At 37.9% G+C, this 27595-nt stretch overlaps 1 protein-coding gene across 1 annotated transcript in view; it reads left to right on the top strand.

Annotated features, from left to right (window-relative positions):
* MAN1A2 (mannosidase alpha class 1A member 2) overlaps positions 1–27595 on the top strand; it is a 234726-nt gene that overhangs the window by 142601 nt on the left and 64530 nt on the right. The window contains exons 7-8 of the mRNA XM_049879976.1: positions 7564–7687; positions 15221–15314. Coding sequence (XP_049735933.1) covers positions 7564–7687; positions 15221–15314 — 218 coding nt within the window. The remainder of the gene's footprint in view (positions 1–7563; positions 7688–15220; positions 15315–27595) is intronic.

The following is a 27595-nucleotide window of genomic DNA, read 5'->3' as shown; positions in this document are numbered from 1 at the left end:
ATTCTCTGAAAGTTTGGTAGAACTCTGGAGTGAAGCCGTCCAGACCAGGGCTTTTTTTTTTTTTGTTGGGAGTTTTTTGATTACCGTTTCAATCTCTTTTTTTGTTATGGGTCTATTTAGTTTTTCTACTTCTGAGTGTGTTAGTTTAGGTAGGTAGTGTTTTTCCAGGAATTCATCCATTTCTTCTAGGTTTGCAAACTTGTGAGAGTACAATTTTTCATAATAATCTGATATGATTCTTTTAATTTCAGTTGGGTCTGTTGTGATGTGGCCCATCTCGTTTCTTATTCGGGTTATTTGTTTCCTTTCCTATATTTCTTTAGTCAGTCTAGCCAATGGTTTATCAATTTTGTTAATTTTTTCAAAGAACCAGCTTTTGGCTTTGTTAATTCTTTCAATTGTTTTTCTGTTCTCTAATTCATTTAGTTCAGCTCTAATTTTTATGATTTGTTTTCTTCTGGTGCCTGATGGATTCTTTTGTTGCTCACTTTCTATTTGTTCAAATTGTAGGGACAGTTCTCTGATTTTGGCTCTTTCTTCTTTTTGTATGTGTGCATTTATCGATATAAATTGGCCTCTGAGCACTGCTTTTGCTGTGTCTCAGAGGTTTTGATAGGAAGTATTTTCATTCTCGTTGCATTCTACGAATTTCCTTATTCCCTCCTTAATGTCTTCTATAACCCAGTCTTTTTTCAGGAGGGTATTGTTCAATTTCCAAGTATTTGATTTCTTTTCCCTAGTTTTTCTGTTATTGATTTCTAGTTTTATTGACTTGTGGTCTGAGAAGATGCTTTGTAATATTTCGATGTTTTGGATTCTGCAAAGGTTTGTTTTATGACCTAGTATGTGGTCTATTCTAGAGAATGTTCCATGTGCGCTAGAAAAAAAAGTATACTTTGCAGCAGTTGGGTGGAGAGTTCTGTATAAGTCAATGAGGTCAAGTTGGTTGATTGTTGTAATTAGGTCTTCCGTGTCTCTACTGAGCCTCTTACTGGATGTCCTGTCCTTCTCCGAAAGTGGTGTGTTGAAGTCTCCTACTATAATTGTGGAGGTGTCTATCTCACTTTTCAGTTCTGTTACAATTTGATTTATGTATCTTGCAGCCCTGTCATTGGGTGCATAAATATTTAATATGGTTATGTCTTCCTGATCAGTTGTCCCTTTTATGATTATGTAGTGTGCTTCTTTATCCTTTGTGGTGGATTTAAGTCTAAAGTCTATTTTGTCAGAAATTAATATTGCTACTCCTCTTCTTTTTTGCTTATTGTTTGCTTGATATATTTTTTTCCATCCTTCGAGTTTTAGTTTGTGTCTCTAAGTCTAAGTTGTGTCTCTTGTAGGCAGCATATAGACGGATCGTGTTTCTTTATCCAGTCCGAGACTCTCTGTCTCTTTATTGGTGCATTTAGTCCATTTACATTCAGCGTAATTATAGATAAATAAGTGTTTTGTGTTGTCATTTTGATGCCTTTTTATGTGTGTTGTTGACAATTTCATTTTTCTACACACTTTTTTGTGCTGAGACGTTTTTAGTAAATTGTGAGATCCTCATTTTCGTAGTGTTTGACTTTATGTTTGTTGAGTCGTTACGTTTTTCTTGGCTTTTGTCTTGAGTTATGGAGTTGTTATACCTCTTTGTGGTTACCTTAATATTCACCCCTATTTTTCTAAGTAAAAACCTAACTTGTATTGTTCTATATTGCCTTGTATCCCTGTCCATATGGCAGTTCTATGCCACCTGTATTTAGTCCCTCTTTTTGATTATTGTGATCTTTTACATATTGACTTCAGTGATTCCCTGTTTTGAACATTTTTTTTTTTTTTTTGAATTAATCTTAATTTGTTTTTGTGATTTCCCTATTTGAGTTGATATCAGGATGTTCTGTTCTGTGACCTTGTGTTGTGCTGGTATCTGATATTATTGGTTTTCTGACCAAACAATTTCCTTCAGTATTTCTTGTAGCTTTGGTTTGGTTTTTGCAAATTCTCTAAGCTTGTGTTTATCTGTAAATATCTTAATTTCGCCTTCATATTTCAGAGAGAGTTTTGCTGGATATATGATCCTTGGCTGGCAGTTTTTCTGCTTCAGCGCTCTGTATATGTCGTCCCATTCCCTTCTTGCCTGCATGGTTTCTGCTGAGTAGTCTGAACTTATTCTTATTGATTCTCCCTTGAAGGAGACCTTTCTTTTCTCCCTGGCTGCTTTTAAAATTTTCTCTTTATCTTTGGTTTTGGCAAGTTTGATGATAATATGTCTTGGTGTTTTTCTTTTTGGATCAATCTTAAATGGGGTTCGATGAGCATCTTGGATAGACACCCTTTCGTCTTTCATGATGTCATGGAAGTTTCCTGTCAGGAGATCTTCAACTATTTTCTCTGTGTTTTCTGTCCTCCCTCCCTGTTCTGGGACTCCAATCACACGCAAGTTATCCTTCTTGATAGAGTCCCACATGATTCTTAGGGTTACTTCATTTTTTTAAATTCTTTTATCTGATTTTTTTTCAGCTGTGTTGGTGTTAATTCCCTGGTCCTCTAGATGTCCCAGTCTGCATTCTAATTGCTCAAGTCTGCTCCTCTGACTTCCTATTGCATTGTCTAAATCTGTAATTTTATTGTTAATCTTTTGGATTTCTACATGCTGTCTCTCTATGGATTCTTGCAACTTATTAATTTTTCCACTATGTTCTTGAATAATCTTTTTGAGTTCTTCAACTGTTTTATCAGTGTGTTCCTTGGCTTTTTCTACATTTTGCCTTATTTCGTTTCTGATGTCTTGAAGCATTCTGTAAATTAGTTTTTTATATTCTGTATCTGATAATTCCAGGATTGTATCTTCATTTGGGAAAGATTTTGATTCTTTTGTTTGGGGGGTTGTAGAAGCAGTCATGGTCTGCTTCTTTATGTGGTTTGATTTGGACTGCTGTCTCCGAGCCATCACTGGGAAACTAGCTTTTCCAGAAAATCCACTGACTGGGACGCTGGCTCCAGGCTCCAAAAACAGTCGCTGCTTCCCCGTATTTGTTCGTTTTCCATCTCTAAATCTGTGTTTGTTGTTCAGGGTTCGTAGATTGTTATGTATGTTATCGATTCACTTGTTTTTCCGAGTCTTTGTTGCAAGAGGGATCCGAGGTAGTGTCTACCTAGTCCGCCATCTTGGCCCCGCCTCCTCCATTTTCATTTTTTAAAATTTTATTGCTGTTGAAAATATATACTGCAAAACATACACCAATTCATCAGAGTCTACATATACCATTTAGTGACACTGATTGCATTCTTTGAGTTGTGCAACCTTTCTCACCCTTCTTTTCTGAATTATTCCTCCTGCATTAACATAAATTCACTGCCCCCTAAGGTTCCTGTCTAATCTTTCAAGTTGCTGTAGTCAATTTAATCTCATACAGATAGTTCTTAGAAGAGCCCAGTGCTCAAGGCAGACCTTTTTTTACTAGTTAAGCTAAACTATTGTTTGGTCTTAAGGAGTCTTCAGGGAATATTTTTGGTTTAAGTTTTACCTCTAGGCAGTAGTTTCAGGGATTCATCCAGCCTTCAGGGCTTCAGGACATCTGTAGTTCATGAGAATTTTAAATTCTGGTCTGCATTTTCCCCCTTTTTATCAGGACTCTCCTCTAGAATCTTGGATGAAAGTGTTTAATAATAATAGCCAGGCAACATCTAGTTCTTCTGGTCACATGGCAAAGGAGCCATTTGTTCATGGGGCCAATTAGGCACACATTCCATATCCTCCTTCTATTCCTGACTCTCCTCCTTCCTCTGTTGCTCTAGGTGAATACAGACCAATTGTTGTGCCGTGAATGGACACTTGCTATCTTTTTTTTTTTTTTAATTAATTTTTATTGTGCTGTAAGTGAAAGTTTACAAATCAGGTCAGCCTCTCATACAAAAATTTACATACACCTTGCCATACACTCCTAATTGCTCTCCCTCTGATGAGATAGCACAGTACTTCCCTTCACTCTCTTTCCTCACGTCAATTTGGGTAGCTTTTGGCCCCCTATGCCCTCTCATCTCCCCCTCCAGACAGGAAATGCCAACATAGTCTCATGTGACCACTTAATCCAAGAAGCTTGTTCTTCACCAGTCTCTTTCCATCCCCTATTCCAGTCTAATCCCTGTCTGAAGAGTTGGCTTTGGGAATGGTTCCTGCCCTGGGGTAACACAAGGTCTGGGGTCCATGGCCTCCGGGGTCCCTCCAGTCCCAGCCTGACCATTAAGTCTGGTCTTTTTACGAGAATTTGGGGCCTGCGTCCCACTGCTCTCCTGCTCCCTTGGGGTTTCTCTGTTGAGTTCCCTGTCAGGGCAGTCATCGCTTGTGGCCAGGTACCATCTAGCTCTTCTGGTCTCAGACTGATGTAGTCTCTGGTTTATGGGGACCTTTTTGTCTCTTAGGCTCATAATTATTTTGTGTCTTTGGTGTTCTTCATTCTTCCTTGTTCCAGGTGGGTTGAGACCAATTGATGCATCTTAGATGGCCGCTTGCAAGCGTTTAAGACCCCAGACGCCACTCTCCAAAGTGGATGCAGAATGTTTTCTTGATAGATTTTATTCTGCCAATTGACTTAGATGTTCCCTGAAACCATGGTCCTCAAACCCCTGCTCCTGCTACGCTGGCCTTTGAAGTGTTTATTGAGGAAACTTCTTTGTTTTTGGTTTAGTCCATTTGTGTTGACCTCTTCTGTATTGTGTATTGTCTTTCCCTTCACCTGAAATGAAACTATCTACTATCTAATTAGTGAATACCCCTCTCCCTCCCTCCTGCCCCCCCCCATAACCATCAGAGAGTATTTTCTTCTCTGGTTAAACTGTTTCTCCAGTTCTTATAACAGTTGTCTTATACAATATTTGTCCTTTTGCAATTGACTGATTTCACTCAGCATAATGTCTTCCAGTTTTCTCCATGTTATGAAATGTTTCAGGGATTCAACATGGTTCTTCATTGGTGCATAGTATTCCATTGTGTGAATATACCATATTTTTTTTGTTTATCCATTCATCCGTTCATGGGCACCTTGGTTGCTTCCAACTTTTTGCTATTGTGAAGTCTGCAGCAGTGAACATGGGTGTGCGTATATCTGTTCATATAAAGGCCCTTATTTCTCTAGGATATATTCCAGGGAGTGGAATTACTGGATCATATGGTAGTTCAATTTCTAGCTTTTTAAGGAAGCGCCAAATCGATTTCCAAAGTGGTTGTACCATTTGACATTCCCAACAGCAGTGTATAAGTGTTCCAGTCTCTCTACAACCTCTCCAACATTTATTATTTTGTGCTTTTTGGATTAATGCCAGCCTTGCTGGAGTGAAATGGAATCTCGTTGTAGTTTTGATTTGTATTTCTCTAATGGTTAATGATGGAGAGTGTTTCCTCACGTATCTGTTAGCTTCCTGAATGTGTTCTTTAGTGAAGTACCTGTTCATATCCTTTGCCCATTTTTTAATTGGGCTATTTGTCTTCTTGTGGTTGAATTTTAGCAGAATTATGTAGATGTTAGAGATCAGGTGCTGGTTGGAAACGTCATAGCTGAAAACTTTTTCCCGGTCTGTAGGTAGTCTTTTTATTCCTTTGGTGAAGTCTTTGGGTGAGCATAGGTGTTTGATTTTTAGGAGCTACCAGTTATTTACTTTCTCTTTGGCATTTTTAGTAATGTTTTGTAATCTATTTATGCCATGTATTAGGGCTCCTAACGTTGTCCCTATTTTGTCTTCCATGATCTTTATCATTTTAGACTTTATGCTTAGGCCGTTGATCCATTTGGAGTTAGTTTTTGTGCATGGAGTGAGGTATGGATCTTGTTACATTTTTTTGCAGATGGATATCCAGTTATGCCAGCACCATTTGTTAAAAAGGCAATCTTTCCCCCAGTTAGCTGACATTGGGACTTTGTCAAATATCAGCTGCTCTTACGTGGATGGATTTATATCTGGATTCTCAATTCTGTTCCATTGGTCTATGTGTCTGTTATTGTACCAGTACCAGGCTGTTTTGACTACTGTGGCGGTATAATAGGTTCTAAAATCAGGTAGAGTGAGGCCTCCCACCTTGTTGTTCTTTTTCGGTAATGCCTTACTTATCCGGGGCTTCTTCCCTTTCCGTGTGAAGTTGATGATTTGTTTCTCCATCTCGTTAAAAAATGGAATTTGGATTGGAATTGCATTGTGTATACAGATGGCTTTTGGTAGAATAGGCATTTTTTTACAATGTTAAGTCTTCCTATGCATGAGCGAGGTATGTTTTTCCACTTATGTAGGTCTCTTGGTTTCTTGCAGTAGTGTCTTGTAGTTTTCTTTGTATAGATCTTTTACGTCTCTGGTTAGATTTATTCCTAAGTGTCTTATCTTCTTGGGGCTACTGTGAATGGTATTGATTTGGTGATTTCCTCTTCGATGTTCTTTTTGTTGGTGTAGAGGAATCCAACTGATTTTTGTATGTTTATCTTGTAACCTGATATTCTGCTGAACTCTTCTATTAGTTTCAGTAGTTTTTTTTAGGATTCCTTAGGGTTTTCTGTGTATAAGATCATGTCATCTGCAAATAGAGATACTTTTACTTCCTCATTACCCATCTGGATGCCCTTTATTTCTTTATCTAGCCTAATTGCTCTGGCTAGGACCTCCAGCACAATGTTGAATAAGAGTGGTGATAAGGGGCATTCTTGTCTGATTCCCATTCTCAAGAGGAATGCTTTCAGAATCTCTCCATTAAGGATGATGTTGGCTGTTGGCTTTGCATAAGTGCCCTTTATTATGTTGAGGAATTTTCCTTCTATTCCTATCTTGCTGAGAGTTTTTATCATGAATGGGTATTGGACTTTGTCGAATGCCTTTTTCGCATCAGTTGATAAAATCATGTGATTCTTGTCTTTTGTTTTATTTACATGGTGGATTACATTAATTATTTTCCTAATGTTGAACCAATCCCTGCGTACCTGGTATAAGTCCCACTTGGTCATGGTGAATTTTTTTTTTTGATACGTTGTTGGATTGTGTTGGCCAGAATTTTGTTGAGGATTTTTGCGTCTATGTTCATGAGGAATATAGGTCTGTAATTTTCCTTTTTTGTGCTGTCTGTCACTGGTTTTGGTATCAGGGATATGCTGGCTTCATAGAATGAGTTAGGGTATTTCATCGTTTTCTGTGCTTTGAAATACCTTTAGTAGTAATGGTGTTACATCTTCTATGAAAGTTCACTTGCTATCTTTTAAGACCCAGGCACTATGCATCAAACTAGGAGGTAGAACACGTTATTAGGCCAGTTAACTGGTTCCGTGAAACTATGACCCTAAACCTCAAGCCAGGAAACCACATCCCATGAGGTTATTGGTTGTACATAAGCAACCTCAGCAGCTACTCTTTTTTTTTTTTTTGAAACGTGTACGTATATTATCTATTCAAAAATTTTAAGAATAGAATTTTAGAAGTGAGTAAACTATTGTTAGACATAATTATTTCTAAGATTCATATAATATTTATGTACTGATTTTAAAAAAAGTATTCTGGTATTTTTCAAATCATGTCTCTTTTTTTTTTATCTTTACTTTTATTCAGTGGAGTAGGGCGAAACTGGGGCTGGGCATCTGCAGGCAGCAGCATTCTGGCTGAATTTGGTACCCTACATATGGAGTTTGTCCACCTCAGCTACTTGACAGGGGACCCGGTTTACTTCAGAAAGGTTAGTTTTCTTGTCTTTTCTTTGTTTACTATTATAGGGTCCTTTAAGATCTACCAAAATCTTAATTTCTAAGGATTGATTAACACTTAAAAATTATGTACCTTTTTGGATATATGTTTATCAAGACTTTTTTTTTTTTAAATCTGAAAATAAGTCCTTTCTATTTAGAATGTATTTAAGATATTTACTGTTATTTGAGAAATTTAAACCACTATTAAGTTTTTAAAAAATTTCATTGTCATTTCCACGAGCATTGTACTGAAGTTCCTTACCAGCGTGGTAAAAAAAAAAAAAAAATGAATGAAAGGTTTAAGAATTGGAAAGGGGGCAAGAACGCAGTAGGTATTCACCAATTTTATGATTACCTGAAATAAATCTATATTTAAGTAATTAGAAATAATAAGAGTCTAATATGATTTTTGAATAAAAGGTCAATATAAATATTAAAAATTGCAGCATTTTTCTGTGCCAGATACAAAAGACAAACAAGTATAATTTTGTAAAAAGTTACCTTATGTAGTAGTAACAGATGTGTATGGTTTCTAGAAATGAATCTAACAAAAGATGAACCAAAGTGAAAACTTTACTAAATTAAAGAGAATCAAAATAAAAGACAAGGAAGGACATTATATAATGATTAAAAGGGACAATCCACGTTGAGGACATAACCATAATAAGTATCTGCACACCCAGTGATAGGGCTCCAAAATACATAAAACAAACTCTAACAGCACTGAAAAGAGAAATTGACAGTTCCACAGTAATAGTAGGAGACTTCAACACGCCGCTCTTGGTAAAGGACAGAACATCTAGAAAGAAACTCAACGAAGATACAGACGATCTAAAGGCCACAGTCAACCAACTTGACCCCATAGACATATGTAGAACACTCCACACTGCAGCAGCAAAGTATACATTCTCTTTCAACATACATGAAATGTTCTCCACATCTTAGGCCACGAAGCAACCCTCAACAAAATGAGATAATTTAAAACATCTTTTCTGATCACAACACTATAAAAATAGAAATTAATAACAGGAAGAGCAAGGAAAAAAAAAGCTGAAATACATGGAAAAAGAATAACACCTAGCTTAAAAACCACTGGGTAATAGACGAAATCAAAGATGGGATCAAAAAATTCCTAGACTCAAACGAGAATGGAAACACATCATACCAAAACCTTTGGGACACAGGAAAGGCAGTGCTCAGAGGTCAATTTATAGCAATAGATGCACACATCAAAAAAGAAAGGGGTAAAATCAAAACATTAGCTATACAACTCGAATAAGTAGAAAGAAAACAGCAAAAGAAGCCCACAGCCACCAGAAGAAAGGAAATAATAAAGATCAGAGTAGAAATAAATGAAATGAAAAGCAATGTAAAGAATCAACGAAACCAAAAATTGGTTCTTCAAAAGAACCAACAAAATCAACAAACTGTTGGCCAAACTGATAAAAGAATAAAAGGAGAGGATCCAAATAACCCAAATAAGAAATGAAATTGGGGACATTACAACAGACCCAATGGATCATAACAGAGTACTATGAAAAAACTACATACCACACACCACCTGATTTTAGAACCTATTATATTGCCACGGTAGTCAAAACATACTGATACTGGTAAAACACATACATAGACCAGTGGAACAGAATTGAGAACCAGACATAAATCCATCCACCTATGAGCAGCTGTTATTTGACAAAGACCCAGGGTCCATTTAATCAGACAAGACAGTCCCTTTAACAAATGGCTAGCATAACTGAATTTCCATCTGCAAAAAAAATGAAACAGAATCCATACCTCACACCATGTAAAAAACTAACTCAGAATGTATCAAAGACTTAAATATAAAATCTAAAAGAACACAGATCATGGAAGAAAAAATAGAGACAACACTGGGATCCCTAATACATGCCATAAACAGAATACAAACCATAACAATGTACAAACACCAGAAGAGAAACTAGATAACTGGGAGCTCCTAAAAATCAAACACTTAGGCTCATCCAAAGACTTCACCAAAAGAGTAAAAAGACAACCTACAGACTGGGAAAAATTTTTGGCTACAGCATATCCAGTAAGGGTCTATTCCCTAACATCTACAAGATACTGCAAAACCTCAACAACAAAAAGACAAATAACTAAAAAATGGGCAAATGATGTGAACAGATGCTTCACCAAAGGAGACATTCAGACAGCTAACAGATACATGAGGAAATGCTCTCGATAATTAGCCATTAAAGAAATGCCAGTCAAAACTACAGTGAGATATTATCTCACCCCAACAAGGCTGGCACTAATAAAACAACACAGCGTAACAAATGTTGGAGAGGTTGGAAATCCTATTCACTGTTGGTGGGAATGTAAAATGGTACAACTACTTTGGAAATTGATTTGGCATTTCCTTAAAAAGCTAGAAATAGAAATTCCATACAATCTGACAATCCTACTCTTTGGAATATATCCTAGAGAAATAAGAGCCATCACACGAATAGATATATGCATACCCATGTTCATTGCAGCACTGTTCACAATAGCAGAAAGATGGAAGCAACCTAGGTACCCATCAGCACATGAATGGATAAACAAATGTTGACACATGCATAGAATGGAATACTATGCAGCAATAAACAACAGTGATGAAACTGTGAAACATCTCACAACATGCATGAATCTGGAGGGCATTATGCTGAGTGAATTTAGTCAGTCGCAAAAGGACAAATATTGTATGAGACCACTATTACAGGAACTCAAGAAAAGGTTTAAACACAGAAGAAAACATATTTTTGATGGTTACGAGGATGGGGAGAGAGGGAGAGGAGAATTTACTAACTAGGATAGTAGACAAGAATTATCTTAGGTGAAGGGAAGGATAACACACAATACAGGGGAGTCAGCACAACTGGACTAAACAAAAAGCGAAGAAGTTTCCTGAACACAACCAAACATTTTGAGGGACAAAGTAGCTGGAGCTGGGCCCTGGGGACCATGGTTTTAGGGGACATCTAGGTCAATTGGCTAACAAAGTTTATTAAGAAAATGTTCTGCATCCCACTTCGGTGAGTGGTGTCTGGGGTCTTAAACACTTGTGAGCGGCCATCTAAGATGCATCAGTTGGTCCCAAACCACTTGGAGCAAAGGAGAATGAAGAAGACCAAAGACACAAGGAAAATATTAGCCTAAGAGACAAAAGGGCTACATAAACCAGAGACTCCATCAGCCTGAGACCAGAACTATATGGTGCCCAGCTACCATCAGTGATCACCCTAACAGGGAACACAATAAAGAGTCCCTGATGGAGTGGGAGAAAAGTGTGGAGCAGCACTCAAATTATTGTAAAAAGACCAGACTTAATGGTCTGACTGATACTGGAGGAATCCCCGAAGCCATGGCCCCCGAACGCTCTATTAATCCAGAACTAAAACCATTCCTGAAGCCCAGTCTTCAGACAAGGATTAGACTGGAATGTAAAACATAAAATAATACTCGTGAAGAGTGTACTTTTTAGTTCAGTCAGATACATGAAACCAAATGGGTGACTCCTGTCTAGAAATGGAATGAGAAGGCAGGAAGGGACTGGAACTGGTTAAATGGACAGAGGAAACCTGTGGTGGAAAGAGGAGTGTGCCGTCACATTATAGGGATTGCAACAAATGTCACATGACAATGTGTATAAATTTTTGTATGAGAAATTGAGCTGTAAATTTTCACCTACACCACACACACACACACACACACACAAAAAGAACAATAGCTCAGGTAAGAAATAAACAAGAAAAACTGTACTTCAAGAAATTTCTGAACCTAGAGGAAATGGACAAATTTCTCGAAACACACTACCTACCTAAGGTTGAAAATCTGAACAGACCCAAACAAGAGAAGAGGTTGAAAAGTTAATTTAAAAAACTCTCAACAAATAAAGCCCTGGCCCATATGGCTTCACTGGAGAATTCTGCCAAACATTCGGAGAAGAGCTTGCATCAGTACTACCAAAACTATTTTAGAACATAAAAAAGGAAGGGATTCTTCTGAGTTCATTCTATGAAGTCAGCATAACCCTGATACCAAAACTAAAGCAAAGGACACCACAAAAAAAGAAAATTACAGACCCATATTTCTCATGAATATAGATGCAAAAATTCTCAACAAAATTCCAGCCAAAAGAATTCAGCATCATATCAAAAAATAATACACCACGACTTAGAGGGATTCATACCAGGTCTGCAAGAATGGTTCAACATTAGAAACTCAATGAACGTAATCCACCACATATATAAGACAAAAGAAAAGAATAACATGATCATCTCAAATGATACAGAAAAGGCATTCGATAGTCTAACACCCATTCCTGATAAAAACCCTCAATAAAATAGGTGTAGAAGAGAAATTCCTCAACATATTAAAGGGCATCTATATAAAAAAAACAGCCAACATCATTTTTAACAGAGAGAGTCTGAAAACATTCCCGCTGAGAACAAGAAAAAGACAATGATGCCCTTTATCACCACTCCTATTTAACATTGTGCTGGAAGTTCTAGCTAGAGCAATAAGACAAGAAAAAGAAATAAAGGGCTTCCAAATTGGTAAGGGAGAAGTAAAGTATTCCTATCTGCAAATGATACAATACTGTACATAGAGAACCCAAAAGACTCCACAAGAAAACTACTGGAGCTAATAGATTCAGAGTAGCAGAATGCAAGATAAACATACAAAAATCAGTTCAATTCCTATACACCAATGAAGAGAACTATGAAAAGGAAATTAGGAAAGCAATACCATTTATAATAGCCCCTAAAAAAATAAAATAGGAATAAATCTAGCCAGTGACTTAAAAAAAACAATACAGAGTAAACTACAAAACACTACTGCAAAAAAGTAAACAAGATGTACATAAATGGAAAAACCATGCTCATGGATCGGTAGAGTCAACATTGTGAAAATGTCAGTTCTATTCAAAGCACTCTTAGAAATACAAGCAATCCCAATCCAAGTATCAACAACATTCTTTAACGATATGGAAAAACTAATCATTAGCTTTATTTGGAAAGGAAAGAAGCCCCCGATAAGTAAAGCACTACTGAAGAAAAAGAATAAAGTAGGACGACTTGCACTACCTGACCTCAGAACCTACTATACAGCTATGATAAGCAAAGCAGCCTGGTACTGATACAACAGACACATTGACCAGTGAAACAGAATTGAGAACCCAGATATGAATCCATCCACTTATGGTCACTTGATCTTCAACAAAGGCCCAAATTCCATTAAATAAGGAAAAGACAGTCTTTTTAACAAACGGTGGTGGCAAAAGTATATGTCTATCTGTAAAAAAAAAATGAAACAGGATCCATACTTCACACCATATACAAAAAGTAATGCAAAATGGATCAAAGACCTAAATATAAAACCAAAAGCTATCAGGATCATAAAAGAAAAAATAGGGTTAACACTAGAGGCCCTAATACATGGCATAAATAGGATACAAACCATAACTAATAACACACAAACTCTAGAAGATAAGCTAGATAACTAGGATCTTGTAAAAATTAAACACTTATGCTCATCAAAAGACTTCACCAAAAGAGTAAAAAGAGAACCTACAGACTGGGAGAAAATTTTTTAACTATGACAGATTTGACAAAGGTCTCATCTCTAAAATCTATAGGAAAATCTAATACCTCTGCAAGAAAAAGACAAATAATCCAATTAAAAAATGGGAAATGGCATGAAGAGACATTTCAGCAAAGAAGACATTCAAGTGGCTAACAGACGTATGAGGATCACTAGTCATTAGAGAAATGCACATCAAATCCATAATGAGATACCAACTCACCCCTACATTACTGGCAAGAATCAAAAAAAACAGAAAATAATAAATATTGGAGAGGCTGCAGAGAACTTGGAACATTATGCACTGCTGGTGGGAATGCAAAATGGTACAACCATTTTGGAAAACAATACAGCACTTCCTTCAAAAGCTAGAAATAGAAATACTATATTATCCAGTAATCCCTTTCCTAGGGCTATATCCTAGAGAAATGGGAGCCATCACATTAATGCATATGCACACCCATGTTCATTGCGGTATTATTCACAATAGCAAAAAGATGAAAACAACGTAAGTGCCTATCAGCAGGTGAGCGGATAAACAAACTATGATACATATGTACAATGGGATGCTACATGACAATAAAAAACAATGATTAACCTGTGAAACATCTCACAACATGGATGAATCTGGAGGGCATTATGCTGAGTGAAAGAAGTCAATCACAGAAGGACAAATACTGTATGAGATCACTACTATAAAAATTCATGAAAAGGTTTATACATAGAAAGAAACAATCTTTGATGGTTACGAAGGAGGGGATGGGTGGTGAGGGAAAAACACTAACTTAGACAATAGATAAGTGGTAACTTTGTTGAAGGGTAAGACAGTACACAGTACTGGGGAAGTCAGCATACCTTGACCAAGACAAGGTCATAGAAGCTTCATAGACACTCCCTGAGGGACTGAGTTACTGACTTGGAGGCTGGGGACCATGATCTCAGGGGACATCTAGTCCAAGTGGAGTAACATAGTTGATAAAGAAAATGTTTTATATCGTACTTTGGTGAGTAGCGTCTGGGATCTTAAAAGCTTGTGAGTGGCCATTTATGATGCTCCACTGGTCCCACCCTGTCTTGAGCAAGGGAGAATGAAGAAAACCAAAGACACAAAGGAAAGATTAGTCCAAAGGACTAATGGACCACAACTACCACAAACTCTACCAAACTGGGTCCAGCACAACTAGATGATGCCCAGCTACCATCACTTACTGCTCTGACAGGAATCACAATAGGGGGTTCTGGACAGAGCTGGAGAAAAACGGAGAACAAAATTCTAACTCACAGAAAAAGACCAGACTTACTGGTCTGACAGAGACCGGAGAAACTCTGAGAGCATGGGCCCTGGACACCCTTTTAACTCAGTACCAAAGTCACTCCTGAGGTTCACCCTTCAGCTGAAGATTAGACAAGCCCATAAAACAAAATGAGACTAAATGGGCACACCAGCCCAGGAACAAGGATGAGAAGGCAAGAGGAGACAGAAAAGCTGGTAAAGAGGAACTCAGGGTCTAGAAGGGGCAAGTGTTGACATGTCATCGGGTTGGCAACCAGTGTCACAAAACAATGTGTGTATTAATTGTTTGAGAAACTAATTTGCTCTTTAAACCTTCATCTTAAGCACAATAAAAAAAGAAACTCGAATTTTCAGGTAAAGACAACAAAATGGAATCAGATCATAGAATTTATAGTTTTCTAATTAAATAAACAATAACAATAAAAATAGTAAAGACCAAACTTCATCAACAGCAGTGAAAGCAGGTAAGGCTGCAACCTGAGTCATTTAAGAAAATAGAACTCTTTTCCCTACCACCATCAGAAAATAGGGGGAGAGATATAAGTTCTCAGTGAAGAAAAAACAAAAACCTAGCCTTGCTGACATTTATTTTTATTAACTGGATTCCTAATTTTATTTTGTTTAGGTCATGCACATTCGGAAACTACTTAAGAAAATGGATCGTCCAAATGGTCTTTATCCAAATTATTTGAACCCAAGAACAGGGCGCTGGGGTCAGTGTAAGTATTTCTAGCACCGCTGATGCTGTGTTGAAAGATTATTTGTCTGAAATTGCTTGATGTAGTGAAAAGTACGCTAGATGTGCACTTAGAAACCCTTAGTTTGTGTCTAATCTTGTGATCTACTGATGCTGTTACCTTTGGCTCGTCTCTAATCTCTTGAAGCTTCAGTTTTCCCTGTAGTAAAACGGAAATATTGAAAACCTGTTACACCAGATGTTATTTCATATATGTGTAAGTTCTTTGAAAAATTATAGTGTGGCATTGGGAAATGTAATACATTGATTTCCTATTAATAAGTCATATCGTCATGTAAGTAAGACCATTGCCTGAGATAGGTATTTATAGGAGGAATATGAAGAACAAATGATATGTTAAATGACTAGAAAACGGTTGGTTGCTCTTGGATAACTTATGTCCAGACATTCATTTTAAAAGAAGGTATCAGCATGTCCACTATTTACTAGGTTTTCTGTGTCAGGTTCTTGGATGAGACTAGAGATGAGGAAAGAATATACAGGACTTGGTCTGCATTCAGAGAGCTTGTAGGCTATTACACCTAGTAAGGATGTAAGCAGATGCACTTAAAGTAGTTGGAGTATATGCAATAAATGCTATAGTAAAGAATCGTACCAATTGTTACATGAAACTGTGGTAGAAATTATTTTCACTGCTGTATGGAAAGGTGGTACTTTTTCTTATTAGAGCTTTAGAATTTATCTTGGAAGGAATTGATTTTTTTAAATAATAATAAATATTAATGTGGAATTACGGAATTACAAAATTTTAGTAAATTATAGGTACCATAGCTAAGACAAAGAGAAGTTGTGACTTTTTCCCTGGTATAACATCTTTCAGTTATTTTTGAGACTAATAAAATCATAATGAAGTAGTTAAGTGGCAAAAGTATCATTTCATTTTATTTATTGAAAATACTACATCTACCATTGAATAAGTATGCTAATATGAATACCAAAGATAGTAAAATATTTATTGTGGAATTGTCACTTGGGCTCCTAGCAAAGAAACTGTCCTTTATGCAAGGAAAGCAAATTGGTCAGTACAGTTATGTCTTTCCTGAATCTGCAAATAGATCTCAGTCTTTGGCTATGATAGGAATCAACTTGACAGCAATGGGATTGCTTTGGTTTTTTTCCTCTCCGGAAATTATTTATATGGAGCTCATTCTTCTCTTTTATTTTGAAGAAAATATAAGGCCTAATGCCTAAACTGAGTGGAAATAATACTTTTCCAAGAACCAAAACCCTGAGAGCAGCATTTCTGAAATATAAAATGCATTTTCCTTTTCTCAGATAAGAATGACTGGATTGGATGTCTGCTCAGTAATTTGGGTGGATTTTATTATAAATTTTTCCCTTTAGAATTACATTAAGATTTGAGGCTAGAACATTTAGGGAAAAATTGTGTAGTTCCTTCCTTATGCCATATGCCAGTATATATTATATGTAGTATAATTTTTCAGATGTAAAAAATGAAACCATATAAGTACTAGAATATGGTTGAATATATATAAAGTTACAATCAGGAAAGCCTTTTCTAAGCATGTCATATAAAGCAGAAACCATAAAGAAAAAGATGCCCATTTTTACTCTTATAAAGGTTAACCCTCATACATTTCTTAGCCTACCATCAGCACAATCAAAAGTCAAGCAGCAAACTAAGGAAATATATTAAAACATATTTGGAAAGCAATGTTTTTATATTCTCTGTGTCAAGAACTCTTATGGGGAGGGGGGCAAAGATGGCTGACTAGGTAGATGCTACCTCGAATCCCTGTTGCAACAAAGACTCGGAAAAACAAGTGAATCGATCATATGCATGACAGTCTGCGAACCCTGACCAACAAACACAGATTTAAAGAGTTGACCTGAGTGACAGATACGGAGAATGAACAACTATGGGGAAGCAGAGACTGTTTTTGGAGCCTGGAGCCAGCGTCCCAGTCAGGTAACCTTGGCGCCGGGCTTAGGACTGGGCGCAGGGGAGCTGAACAGAACATCCTGTGACAGTGCAAACAAGGGGCGCAGCCCTACCCCCCTGAACTGACCTCAGGAGGGGGCCCAGCTGGTCAGCGCGGGCGGCGCGGCGATGCAGCTGGCGGGAGCAGAAGTCGCCGGGAGGCAGCGACTGGTTTTGGAGCCGGGAGTGCAGCGTCCCAGCTGGGGAACCTTGGCGCGGGGCTTTTGACTGAGCACAGGGGAGCTGAGCACCACATCCTGTGATGGTGCAAACACGGGGCGCAGCCCTACCCCCCTGAACTGACCCCGGGAGGGGGCCCAGCCAGTCCTCGCGGGTGGCGCGGCTACGCGGCTGGCGGGAGGAGAAGTCCCCGGGAGGCAGCGACTGGTTTTGGAGCCAGGAGTGCAGCGTCCCAGCCAGGGAACCTTGACACTGGGCTTTGGACTGGCAGCGGAGAAACTGACCGCGGCTGCTGCGGGCCTGACCCTCGGGGGCAATCTCTACCCAGCCAGCACACATAGGCGACACGCCCCTCAGGACTCAGATAAAATAGTCATCCCAATGAAGATAAGTAACTTTGTCTATATCCCAGGGTGTTACTCTCTACTGTTTTTCTGAACCCTCCCCTCCCCTTCCCAGGCGGCTTCATTAACATTGGAATTTCCTGAGCCAGAGGGAGAACTGCTCCGCGGTTTTTCCTTTCCCTTTTTTTTTTTTTGGTCTTTTCCTAACCCATTCTTCCGGCCTGAGAGAAGCAACCACAAAAAACCCAGGGACCAAAAATCCTTCCCTAATTGGACTAAAAACACAGAACCAGCTCCAGCCAAGCATATGTGATCCACAGTCTCGGGCTTTCGTGCCTACAGGGAACAAGGTGGCTATTATAATGCAAAGGCATTTCTGATAGGGATCTGACTGCATTTTTTTCTTTAGCGGATTTACTGGAAAGACAAGTTTCCCAGGTCTGATATCTCTGCGTATTCAACAGAGCCCTCACTGACCCACAACAGGCAACTGAGGGCTGAAGCTCCCCCCAGACCACCTAGCCTCCTGCCTTAGGGGTCTAAGGAGGGTGACACCTACCAATCTGTAGAGGTACTTGCATTGGGGGCCTAAGGTACAGCTGCAGAGCCCACCCACCAAGGTGCTTTAGGAATAGAGACACACCTACCTCACTGACACTTAGAGGAAACCTGTCAGCATCCTGCCCCCCTGGAGTGTGAACCCCAGCTGCTACTAGAATCTGGTGCACACAACTATCACCACTACTTCTCAAGGTGGATAGGTGATAGGGTGCATCACACACTTGATGACCCCAAATCAGATTCTACTCAAGAATAGTGAATGGACTCAGGCATATATATCTGGTAACAGCCCAAACCAGCTGGTAATAGCTCATAAGTAAGTCAAGGGCTACAACAATCAAGACAGCACAATCTAGTTAGCCCATCCACGTATATTGAAAGAAAACAAAACAAGATAAGACTCAGTGAGCAAATATAGAATAAATCACTGCAATAGCTTAGTGATGGCTCGGAGACAGCAGTCGATATCAAACCACATAAAGAAGCAGACCATGACTGCTTCTACAACCCCCCAAACAAAAGAATCAAAATCTTTCCCAAATGAAGATACAATCCTGGAATTATCAGATACAGAATATAAAAAACTAATTTACAGAATGCTTCAAGACATCAGGATGATCTCAGAAATGAAATAAGGCAATCTGCAGAAAAAGCCAAGGAACACACTGATAAAACAGTTGAAGAACTCAAAAAGATTATTCAAGAACGTAGTGGAAAAATTAATAAGTTGCAAGAATCCATAGAGAGACAGCATTCAGAAATCCAAAAGATTAACAATAAAATTACAGAATTAGACAACGCAATAGGAAGTCAGAGGAGCAGACTCAAGCAATTAGAGTGCAAAGTGGGAAATCTGGAGGACCAGGGAATTAACACCAACATAGCTGAAAAAAAAATCAGATAAAAGAATTTAAAAAAATGAAGTAACCCTAAGAATCATGTGGGACTCTATCAAGAAGGATAACTTGCGTGTGATTGGAGTCCCAGAACAGGGAGGGAGGACAGAAAACACAGAGAGAATAGCTGAAGATCTGCTGACAGAAAACTTCCCTGACATCATGAAAGACGAAGGGATATCTATCCAGGATGCTTATTGAACCCCATTTAGGATTGATCCAAAAAGAAAAACACCAAGACATATTATCATCAAACTTGCCAAAACCAAAGATAAAGAGAAAATTTTAAAAGCAGCCAGGGAGAAAAGAAAGGTCTCCTTCAAGGGAGAATCAATAAGAATAAGTTCAGACTACTCAGCAGAAACCATGCAGGCAAGAAGGCAACGGGATGACATATACAGAGCAGTGAAGGAGAAAAACTGCCAGCCAAGGATCATATATCCAGCAAAACTCTCTCTGAAATATGAAGGTGAAATTAAGATATTTACAGATAAACACAAGCTTAGAAAATTTGCAAAAACCAAACCAGAGCTACAAGAAATACTGAAGGAAATTGTTTGGTCAGAAAACCAATAATATCAGATACCAGCACAACACAAGGTCACAGAACAGAACATCCTGATATCAACTCAAATAGGGAAATCACAAAAACAAATTAAGATTAATTCAAAAAAAAAAAAAATGCTCAAAACAGGGAATCACTGAAGTCAATATGTAAAAGATCACAATAATCAAAAAGAGGGACTAAATACAGGTGGCATAGAACTGCCATATGGAGAGGGATACAAGGCGATATACGACAATACAAGTTAGGTTTTTACTTAGAAAAATAGGGGTGAATATTAAGGTAACCACAAAGAGGTATAACAACTCCATAGCTCAAAATAAAAACCAAGAAAAACATAACAACTCAGCAAACATAAACTCAAATACTATGAAAATGAGGAACACACAATTTACAAAGAAAAACGTCTCAGCACAAAAAAGTAAGTGGAAAAATGAAATTGTCAACAACACACATAAAAAGGCATCAGAATGACAACACTAAACACATACTTATCTATAATTACGCTGAATGCAAATGGACTAAATGCACCAATAAAGAGACAGAGAGTCTCAGACTGGATAAAGAAACACGATCCGTCTATATGCTGCCTACAAGAGACACAACTTAGACTTAGAGGCACAAACAAACTAAAACTCAAAGGATGGAAAAAAATATATCAAGCAAACAATAAGCAAAAAAGAGCAGGAGTAGCAATATTAATTTCTGACAAAATAGACTTTAAACTTAAATCCACCACAAAAGATAAAGAAGGACACTACATAATCATAAAAGGGACAATTGACCAGGGAGATATAACCATATTAAATATTTATGTACCCAGTGACAGGACTGCAAGATACATAAATCAAATTTTAACAGAACTGAAAAGTGAGATAGACACCTCCACAATTATAGTAGGAGACTTCAACACACCACTTTCGGAGAAGGACAGGACATCCAGTAAGAGGCTCAGTAGAGACACGGAAGACCTAATTACAACAATCAACCAACTTGACCTCATTGACTTATACAGAACTCTCCACCCAACTGCTGCAAAGTATACTTTTTTTTCTAGCGCACATGGAACATTCTCTAGAATAGACCACATACTAGGTCATAAAACAAACCTTTGCAGAATCCAAAACATCGAAATATTACAAAGCATCTTCTCAGACCACAAGGCCATAAAAGTGGAAATCAATAACAGAAAAATTAGGGAAAAGATATCAAATACTTGGAAACTGAACAATACCCTCCTGAAAAAAGACTGGATTATAGAAGACATTAAGGAGGGAATAAGGAAATTCGTAGAATGCAACGAGAATGAAAATACTTCCTATCAAAACCTCTGAGACACAGCAAAAGCAGTGCTCAGAGGCCAATTTATATCGATAAATGCACACATACAAAAAGAAGAAAGAGCCAAAATCAGAGAACTGTCCCTACAACTTGAACAAATAGAAAGTGAGCAACAAAAGAATCCATCAGGCACCAGAAGAAAACAAATAATAAAAATTAGAGCTGAACTAAATGAATTAGAGAACAGAAAAACAATTGAAAGAATTAACAAAGCCAAAAGCTGGTTCTTTGAAAAAATTAACAAAATTGATAAACCATTGGCCAGACTGACTAAAGAAATACAGGAAAGGAAACAACCCGAATAAGAAACGAGAAGGACCACATCACAACTAGACCCAACTGAAAAAAGAATCATATCAGATTATTACGAAAAATTGCACTCTAACAAATTTGCAAACCTGGAAGAAATGGATGAATTCCTGGAAAAACACTACCTACCTAAACTAACACAATCAGAAGTAGAACAACTAAATAGGCCCATAACAAAAGAAGAGATTGAAACGGTAATCAAAAAACTCCAACAAAAAAAATGCCCTGGCCTGGATGGCTTTACTGCAGAGTTCTACCAAACTTTCAGAGAAGAGTTAACACCACTACTACTAAAGGTATTTCAAAGCATAGGAAATGACGGAATACTACCTAACTCATTCTATGAAGCCACCATTTCCCTGATACCAAAACCAGGTAAAGACATCACAAAAAAAGAAAATTACAGACCTATATCCCTCATCAACATAGATGCAAAAATCCTCAGCAAAATTCTAGCCAATAGAATTCAACAACATATCAAAAAATTAATCCACCATGACCAAGTGGGATTTATACCAGGTATGCAATTTTATGCAAGGCTGGTTTAATATTAGAAAAACCATTAATGTAATCCACCACATAAATAAAACAAAAGACAAAAACCACATAATCTTATCAATTAATGCAGAAAAGGCATTTGACAAAGTCCAACAACCATTTATGATAAAAACTCTCAGCAAAATAGGAATTGAAGGAAAATTCCTCAACATAATAAAAGGCATCTATACAAAGCCAACAGCCAACATCACTCTAAATGGAGAGAGCTTGAAAGCATTTCCCTTGAGAACGGGAACCAGACAAGGATGCCCTTTATCACCGCTCTTATTCAACATTGTGCTAGAAGTCCTAGCCAGAGCAATTAGGTAGACAAAGAAATAAAGGGCATCCGGATTGGCAAGGAGGAAGTAAAATTATCTCTATTTGCAGATGACATCATCTTATACACAGAAAACCCTAAGGAATCCTCCAGAAAACTACTGAAACTAATAGAAGAGTTTGGCAGAGTCTCAGGTTATAAGATAAAAAACATACAAAAATCACTTGGATTCCTCTACATCAACAAAAAGAACATCGAAGAGGAAATCACCAAATCAATACCATTCACAGTAGCCCCCAAGAAGATAAAATACTTAGGAATAAATCTTACCAAAGATGTAAAAGACCTATACAAAGAAAACTACGAAGTACTACTACAAGAAACTAAAAAGGACCTACTTAAGTGAAAAAACATACCTTGCTCAGGGATAGGAAGACTTAACATAGTAAAAATGTCTATTCTACCAAAAGCCATCTATACATACAATGCACTTCCGATCCAAATTCCAGTGATATTTTTTAATGTGATGGAGAAACAAATCACCAACTTCACATGCAAGGGAAGGAAGCCTCAGATAAGCAAAGCATTACTGAAAAAGAAGGAGAAAGTGGGAGGCCTCACTCTACCTGATTTCAGAAGCTATTATACAGCCACAGTAGTCAAAACAGCCTGGTACTGGTACAACAACAGACACATAGACCAATGGAACAGAATTGAGAACCCAGATATAAATCCATCCACATATGAGCAGCTGATATTTGACAAAGGCCCAGTGTCAGTTAATTGGGGAAAAGATAGACTTTTTAACAAATGGTGCTGGCATAAGTGGATATCCATCTGCAAAAAGATGAAACAGGACCCATACCTCACACCATGCACAAAAACTAACTCCAAGTGGATCAAAGACCTAAACATAAAGACCAAAACGATAAAGGTCATGGAAGAAAAAATAGGGACAACGTTAGGAGCCCTAATACAAGGCATAAACAGAATACAAAACATTACCAAAAATGACGAAGAGAAACCAGATAACTGGGAGCTCCTAAAAATCAAACACCTATGCTCATCTAAAGACTTCACCAAAAGGGTAGAAAGACCACCTACAGACTAGGAAAGAATTTTCAGCTATGACATCTCCGACCAGCGCCTGATCTCTAAAATCTATATGGTTCTGTCAAAACTCAACCACAAAAAGACAAACAACCCAATCAAGAAGTGGGCAAAGGATATGAACACGCACTTCACTGAAGAAGATATTCAGGCAGCTAACAGATACATGAGAAAATGCTCTCGATCATTAGCCATTACAGAAATGCAAATTAAAACTACGATGAGATTCCATCTCACTCCAACAAGGCTGGCATTAATCCAGAAACACAAAATAATAAATGTTGGAGAGGCTGCGGAGAGATTGGAACTCTTATACACTGCTGGTGGGAATGTAAAATGGTACAACCACTTTGGAAATCTATCTGGCGTTATCTTAAACAGTTAGAAATAGAACTACCATACAACCCAGAAATCCCACTCCTCGGAATATACCCTAGAGAAATAAGAGCCTTCACACAAACAGATATATGTACACCCATGTTTATTGCAGCTCTGTTTACAATAGCGAAAAGATGGAAGGAACCAAGGTGTCCATCAACGGATGAACGGTTAAATAAATTGTGGTATATTCACACAATGGAATACTACACGTCAATAAAGAACAGTGACGAATCTGTGAAACATTTCATAACATGGAGGAACCTGGAAGGCATTATGCTGAGCGAAGTTAGTCAGAGGCAAAAGGACAAATATTGTATAAGACCACTATTATAAGATCTTGAGAAATAGTATAAACTGAGAAGAACACATACTTTTGTGGTTACGAGGGGGGGAGGGAGGGAGGGTGGGAGAGGGTTTTTTACTGATTAATAGTAGTTAAGAACTGCTTTAGGTGAAGGGAAGGACAATACTCAATACATGGAAGCTCAGCTCAACGGGACTGGACCAAAAGCAAAGAAGTTTCCGGGATAAACTGAATGCTTCATAGGTCAGCGGAACAAGTGCGGGGGTTTGGGGACCATGGTTTAAGGGGACTTCTAAGTCAACTGGCAAAATAATTCTATTATGAAAACATTCTGCATCCCACTTTGAAATGTGGCGTCTTGGGTCTTAGATGCTAACAAGCGGCCATCTAAGATGCATCAATTGGTCTCAACCCACCTGGAGCAAAGGAAAATGAAGAACACCAAGGTCACACAACAACTAGGAGCCCAAGAGACAGAAAGGGCCACATGAACCAGAGACCTACATCATCCTGAGACCGGAAGAACTAGTTGGTGCCCAGCCACAATCGATGACTGCCCTGACAGGGAGCACAACAGAGAACCCCTGAGGGAGCAGGAGATCAGTGGGATGCAGACCGCAAATTCTCACAAAAAGACCATACTTAATGGTCTGACTGAGACTAGAGGAATCTCGGCGGTCATGGTTCCCAAACCTTCTGTTGGCCCAGGACAGGAACCATTCCCCAAGACAACTCATCAGACATGAAAGGGACCAGACAGTAGGTAGGAGAGAGATGCTGATGAAGAGTGAGCTATTTGTATCAGGTGGACACTTGAGACTGTGTTGACATCTCCTGTCTGGAGGGGGGATGAGAGGATAGAGAGAGTTGGAAGCTGGCAAAATTGTCAGGAAAGGAGAGACTGGAAGGGCTGACTCATTAAGGGGAGAGCAAGTGGGAGTACGGAGTCAGGTGTATATAAAGTTATATGTGACAGACTGACTTGATTTGTAAACGTTCACTTGAAGCTCAATAAAAGTTCATAAAAAAAAAAAACTCTTACAAGATCATAGGAAAAATCTGATCACCCCAATAGAAATATGGGCTAAGAAAAGTTAAATCATAAAAAAAAAAAAAACGAAAACACAAGTGGACAATAAAGAAGTGTTTTCATGTTTAACCCTGATAAGTGGTGTTAATGAAGATAAACAGTACAGATTGCTGCTATTGCACTAGAGATTACAAAGCCTACTGTATCTGTAGCATCTTCATGGACTGGTGACCAGAAACCTTGGTCGCTTTTTGCTCCTACTTCACCCCACCCTAATCAAACCAATACAGCTTCTAAACAGAAGATACTATTCTTTATCTCTTAAATTGACTTTAAATCAGTGGGTACAGGGAAATGTCCGTTCCCTTAGTCAATTTAATGGTGTCCTAGTGGCACAGTGGTTAAGAGCCACAACTGCTAACCAAAAAGTCAGCAGTTCGACTCCACCAGCTGCTCATTTGAAACCGTATGGGACAGTTCTATTCTGTCATATAGATCGTTATGAGTGAGAACTAACATAGCCACATGGGACTTAAGGGCCTTTGCGTGGAATGGCACAGTTGTTAAACATCGTATAATAGAGATTCGGTTAAATTTCAGTGATACCTTCTAATGTGATATACAGTGCAGCCATCAAACGTGATATTTTAGAATACTTGTTATATATAAATATGATATATCTAGAAAGATACTTAGGAAGAGAAGCACTATAGGAATAACAACCTAAGCGTTACCCGTGATTTTCTGAGTGGTGCGATCATGCGATGTTTTTATGTTCTCTTTACTTTCCTTCATTATTCTAATTTGATAATGAATATATATTACTTTTGAAGTAAGATTAAAAGCGTTATTAAATAAAAGAGAGGATGGTATCTAGTATACTAAAATCTTAGAATACTAAAAAAAAATAAATCACTATTTGAGAATTTGCCAGCTTTGAAATGACCAACAGGTTTTTGGGGTGTAGCATTAATGGTAGCGGAGTTATTAAAAAGACAACTCTTTTAGTCTGCCGTGTTTTTTTCCCACACAAAATAAATTCAGGTTACCTCTTTGTAATATATTCATTCTCAGGAGTTAATGGTTTGGGGAATATTATAGAAAAAGCTATTCACTAGTTATTTTGGCAAGAGGTCTTTAAAATCCTGAGGGAGCTGCCTTGATATCCCTTTAGCAGCTGCAGTCCTTACTAAATAGTTCAATTTCTTCTTTTAATGTTTTTGTACATTTATTTCAGCTTCTGAAAAGTATATCAAATTCCTGTATTATATTTGAGCAGTATACATCTGCCATATCTATAAATAGCCTGCAAAACAAACAGTGAATTGAACTGAAATTTAACAATTCAGCTTTGGCTAACTGTATTGTAATTAGAGTAATGATAATGTCTGTAACATGATATAGCAATCACAGAGAATAATTACAGGTAATTACCTTCAGGAAAAGTACTTGACAACAGATATGAAAGATTGTTGTAAGGAACGTCGATTTAAAGAAACGTCAGTAGTTCTTTTCTTTTTTCAAGTTTTCACGAGTTTTCTAAGTACAGTGCTTAGCCTATGCTATTTAATGACCAAAGTGAAGAAAATGTAGGAGATCAGTCATTACTGATTGATTAAATTTTATACTTCGAAGTTAAAAATTGTGGGAAAAACAAAAATGGGTATAATATTTGGAGTTAGTAGACCTAAGTTCTAATGCTGGCTTTTATACTAGAATTTCCTAGAAGAACAACTTGTGTCAGAAACCTGCTGTTAACTGCATGACCTGTTGGGATAGGTCATATGAATCACTGATATTTAGGAGTACTTTATAACATGTTGGAAACCCTGGTGGTGTAGTGGTTGAGAGCTACGGCTGCTAACCAAAAGTCAGCAGTTCGAATCCACCAGGCGTTCCTTGGAAACCATATGGGGCAGTTCTGCTCTGTCCTGTAGGGTTGCTATGAGTCAGAATCAACGGCAACAGGTTTAGTTTTTTTTTTTAAAATTAATATATCATCACTTTCTGAATATCAAAGGACCTTGAAATGACAAGGTTCGTCAAATTTGACACCTAGGCAGGCACAGTTCAGGGGTTCAAATAAGAAAGTCCAACCACTAGATAAATTCCATAGTTACCATGGATCGCAGGCTTCTACTGTGTATTCATTTCTTAAAGCACGTAATCTTTCACTGGAACAGCTGCCTAGAAGAGCTTCAAAAGAGATTAAAATTGCCTCAGGAACCTGACAGGCAGGACTGGGGCTAAAGCCCGTAACTTAAGTAGTCTACAGCTAAGACTGTAAACCCTAGCAATAACTCACAGGTGTTAAGAAACACTTTCCCTAAATCATGATGCCTTTCTTTGCTCTCCCCCCACTTATTTGATTTACTTTAATTCTGTTATCTCTTCTTTAGCTTGTGTTCTTTCTTACTCATTTGCTAATCCTTTCCTTAGAACTGCAGTGTATCCAGAAATAGA

Source organism: Elephas maximus, chromosome 3 (assembly GCF_024166365.1).
Source record: "Elephas maximus indicus isolate mEleMax1 chromosome 3, mEleMax1 primary haplotype, whole genome shotgun sequence".
In the NCBI taxonomy this organism is placed as follows: domain Eukaryota; kingdom Metazoa; phylum Chordata; class Mammalia; order Proboscidea; family Elephantidae; genus Elephas; species Elephas maximus.
This window is presented reverse-complemented; position numbering and strand designations above follow the sequence as displayed.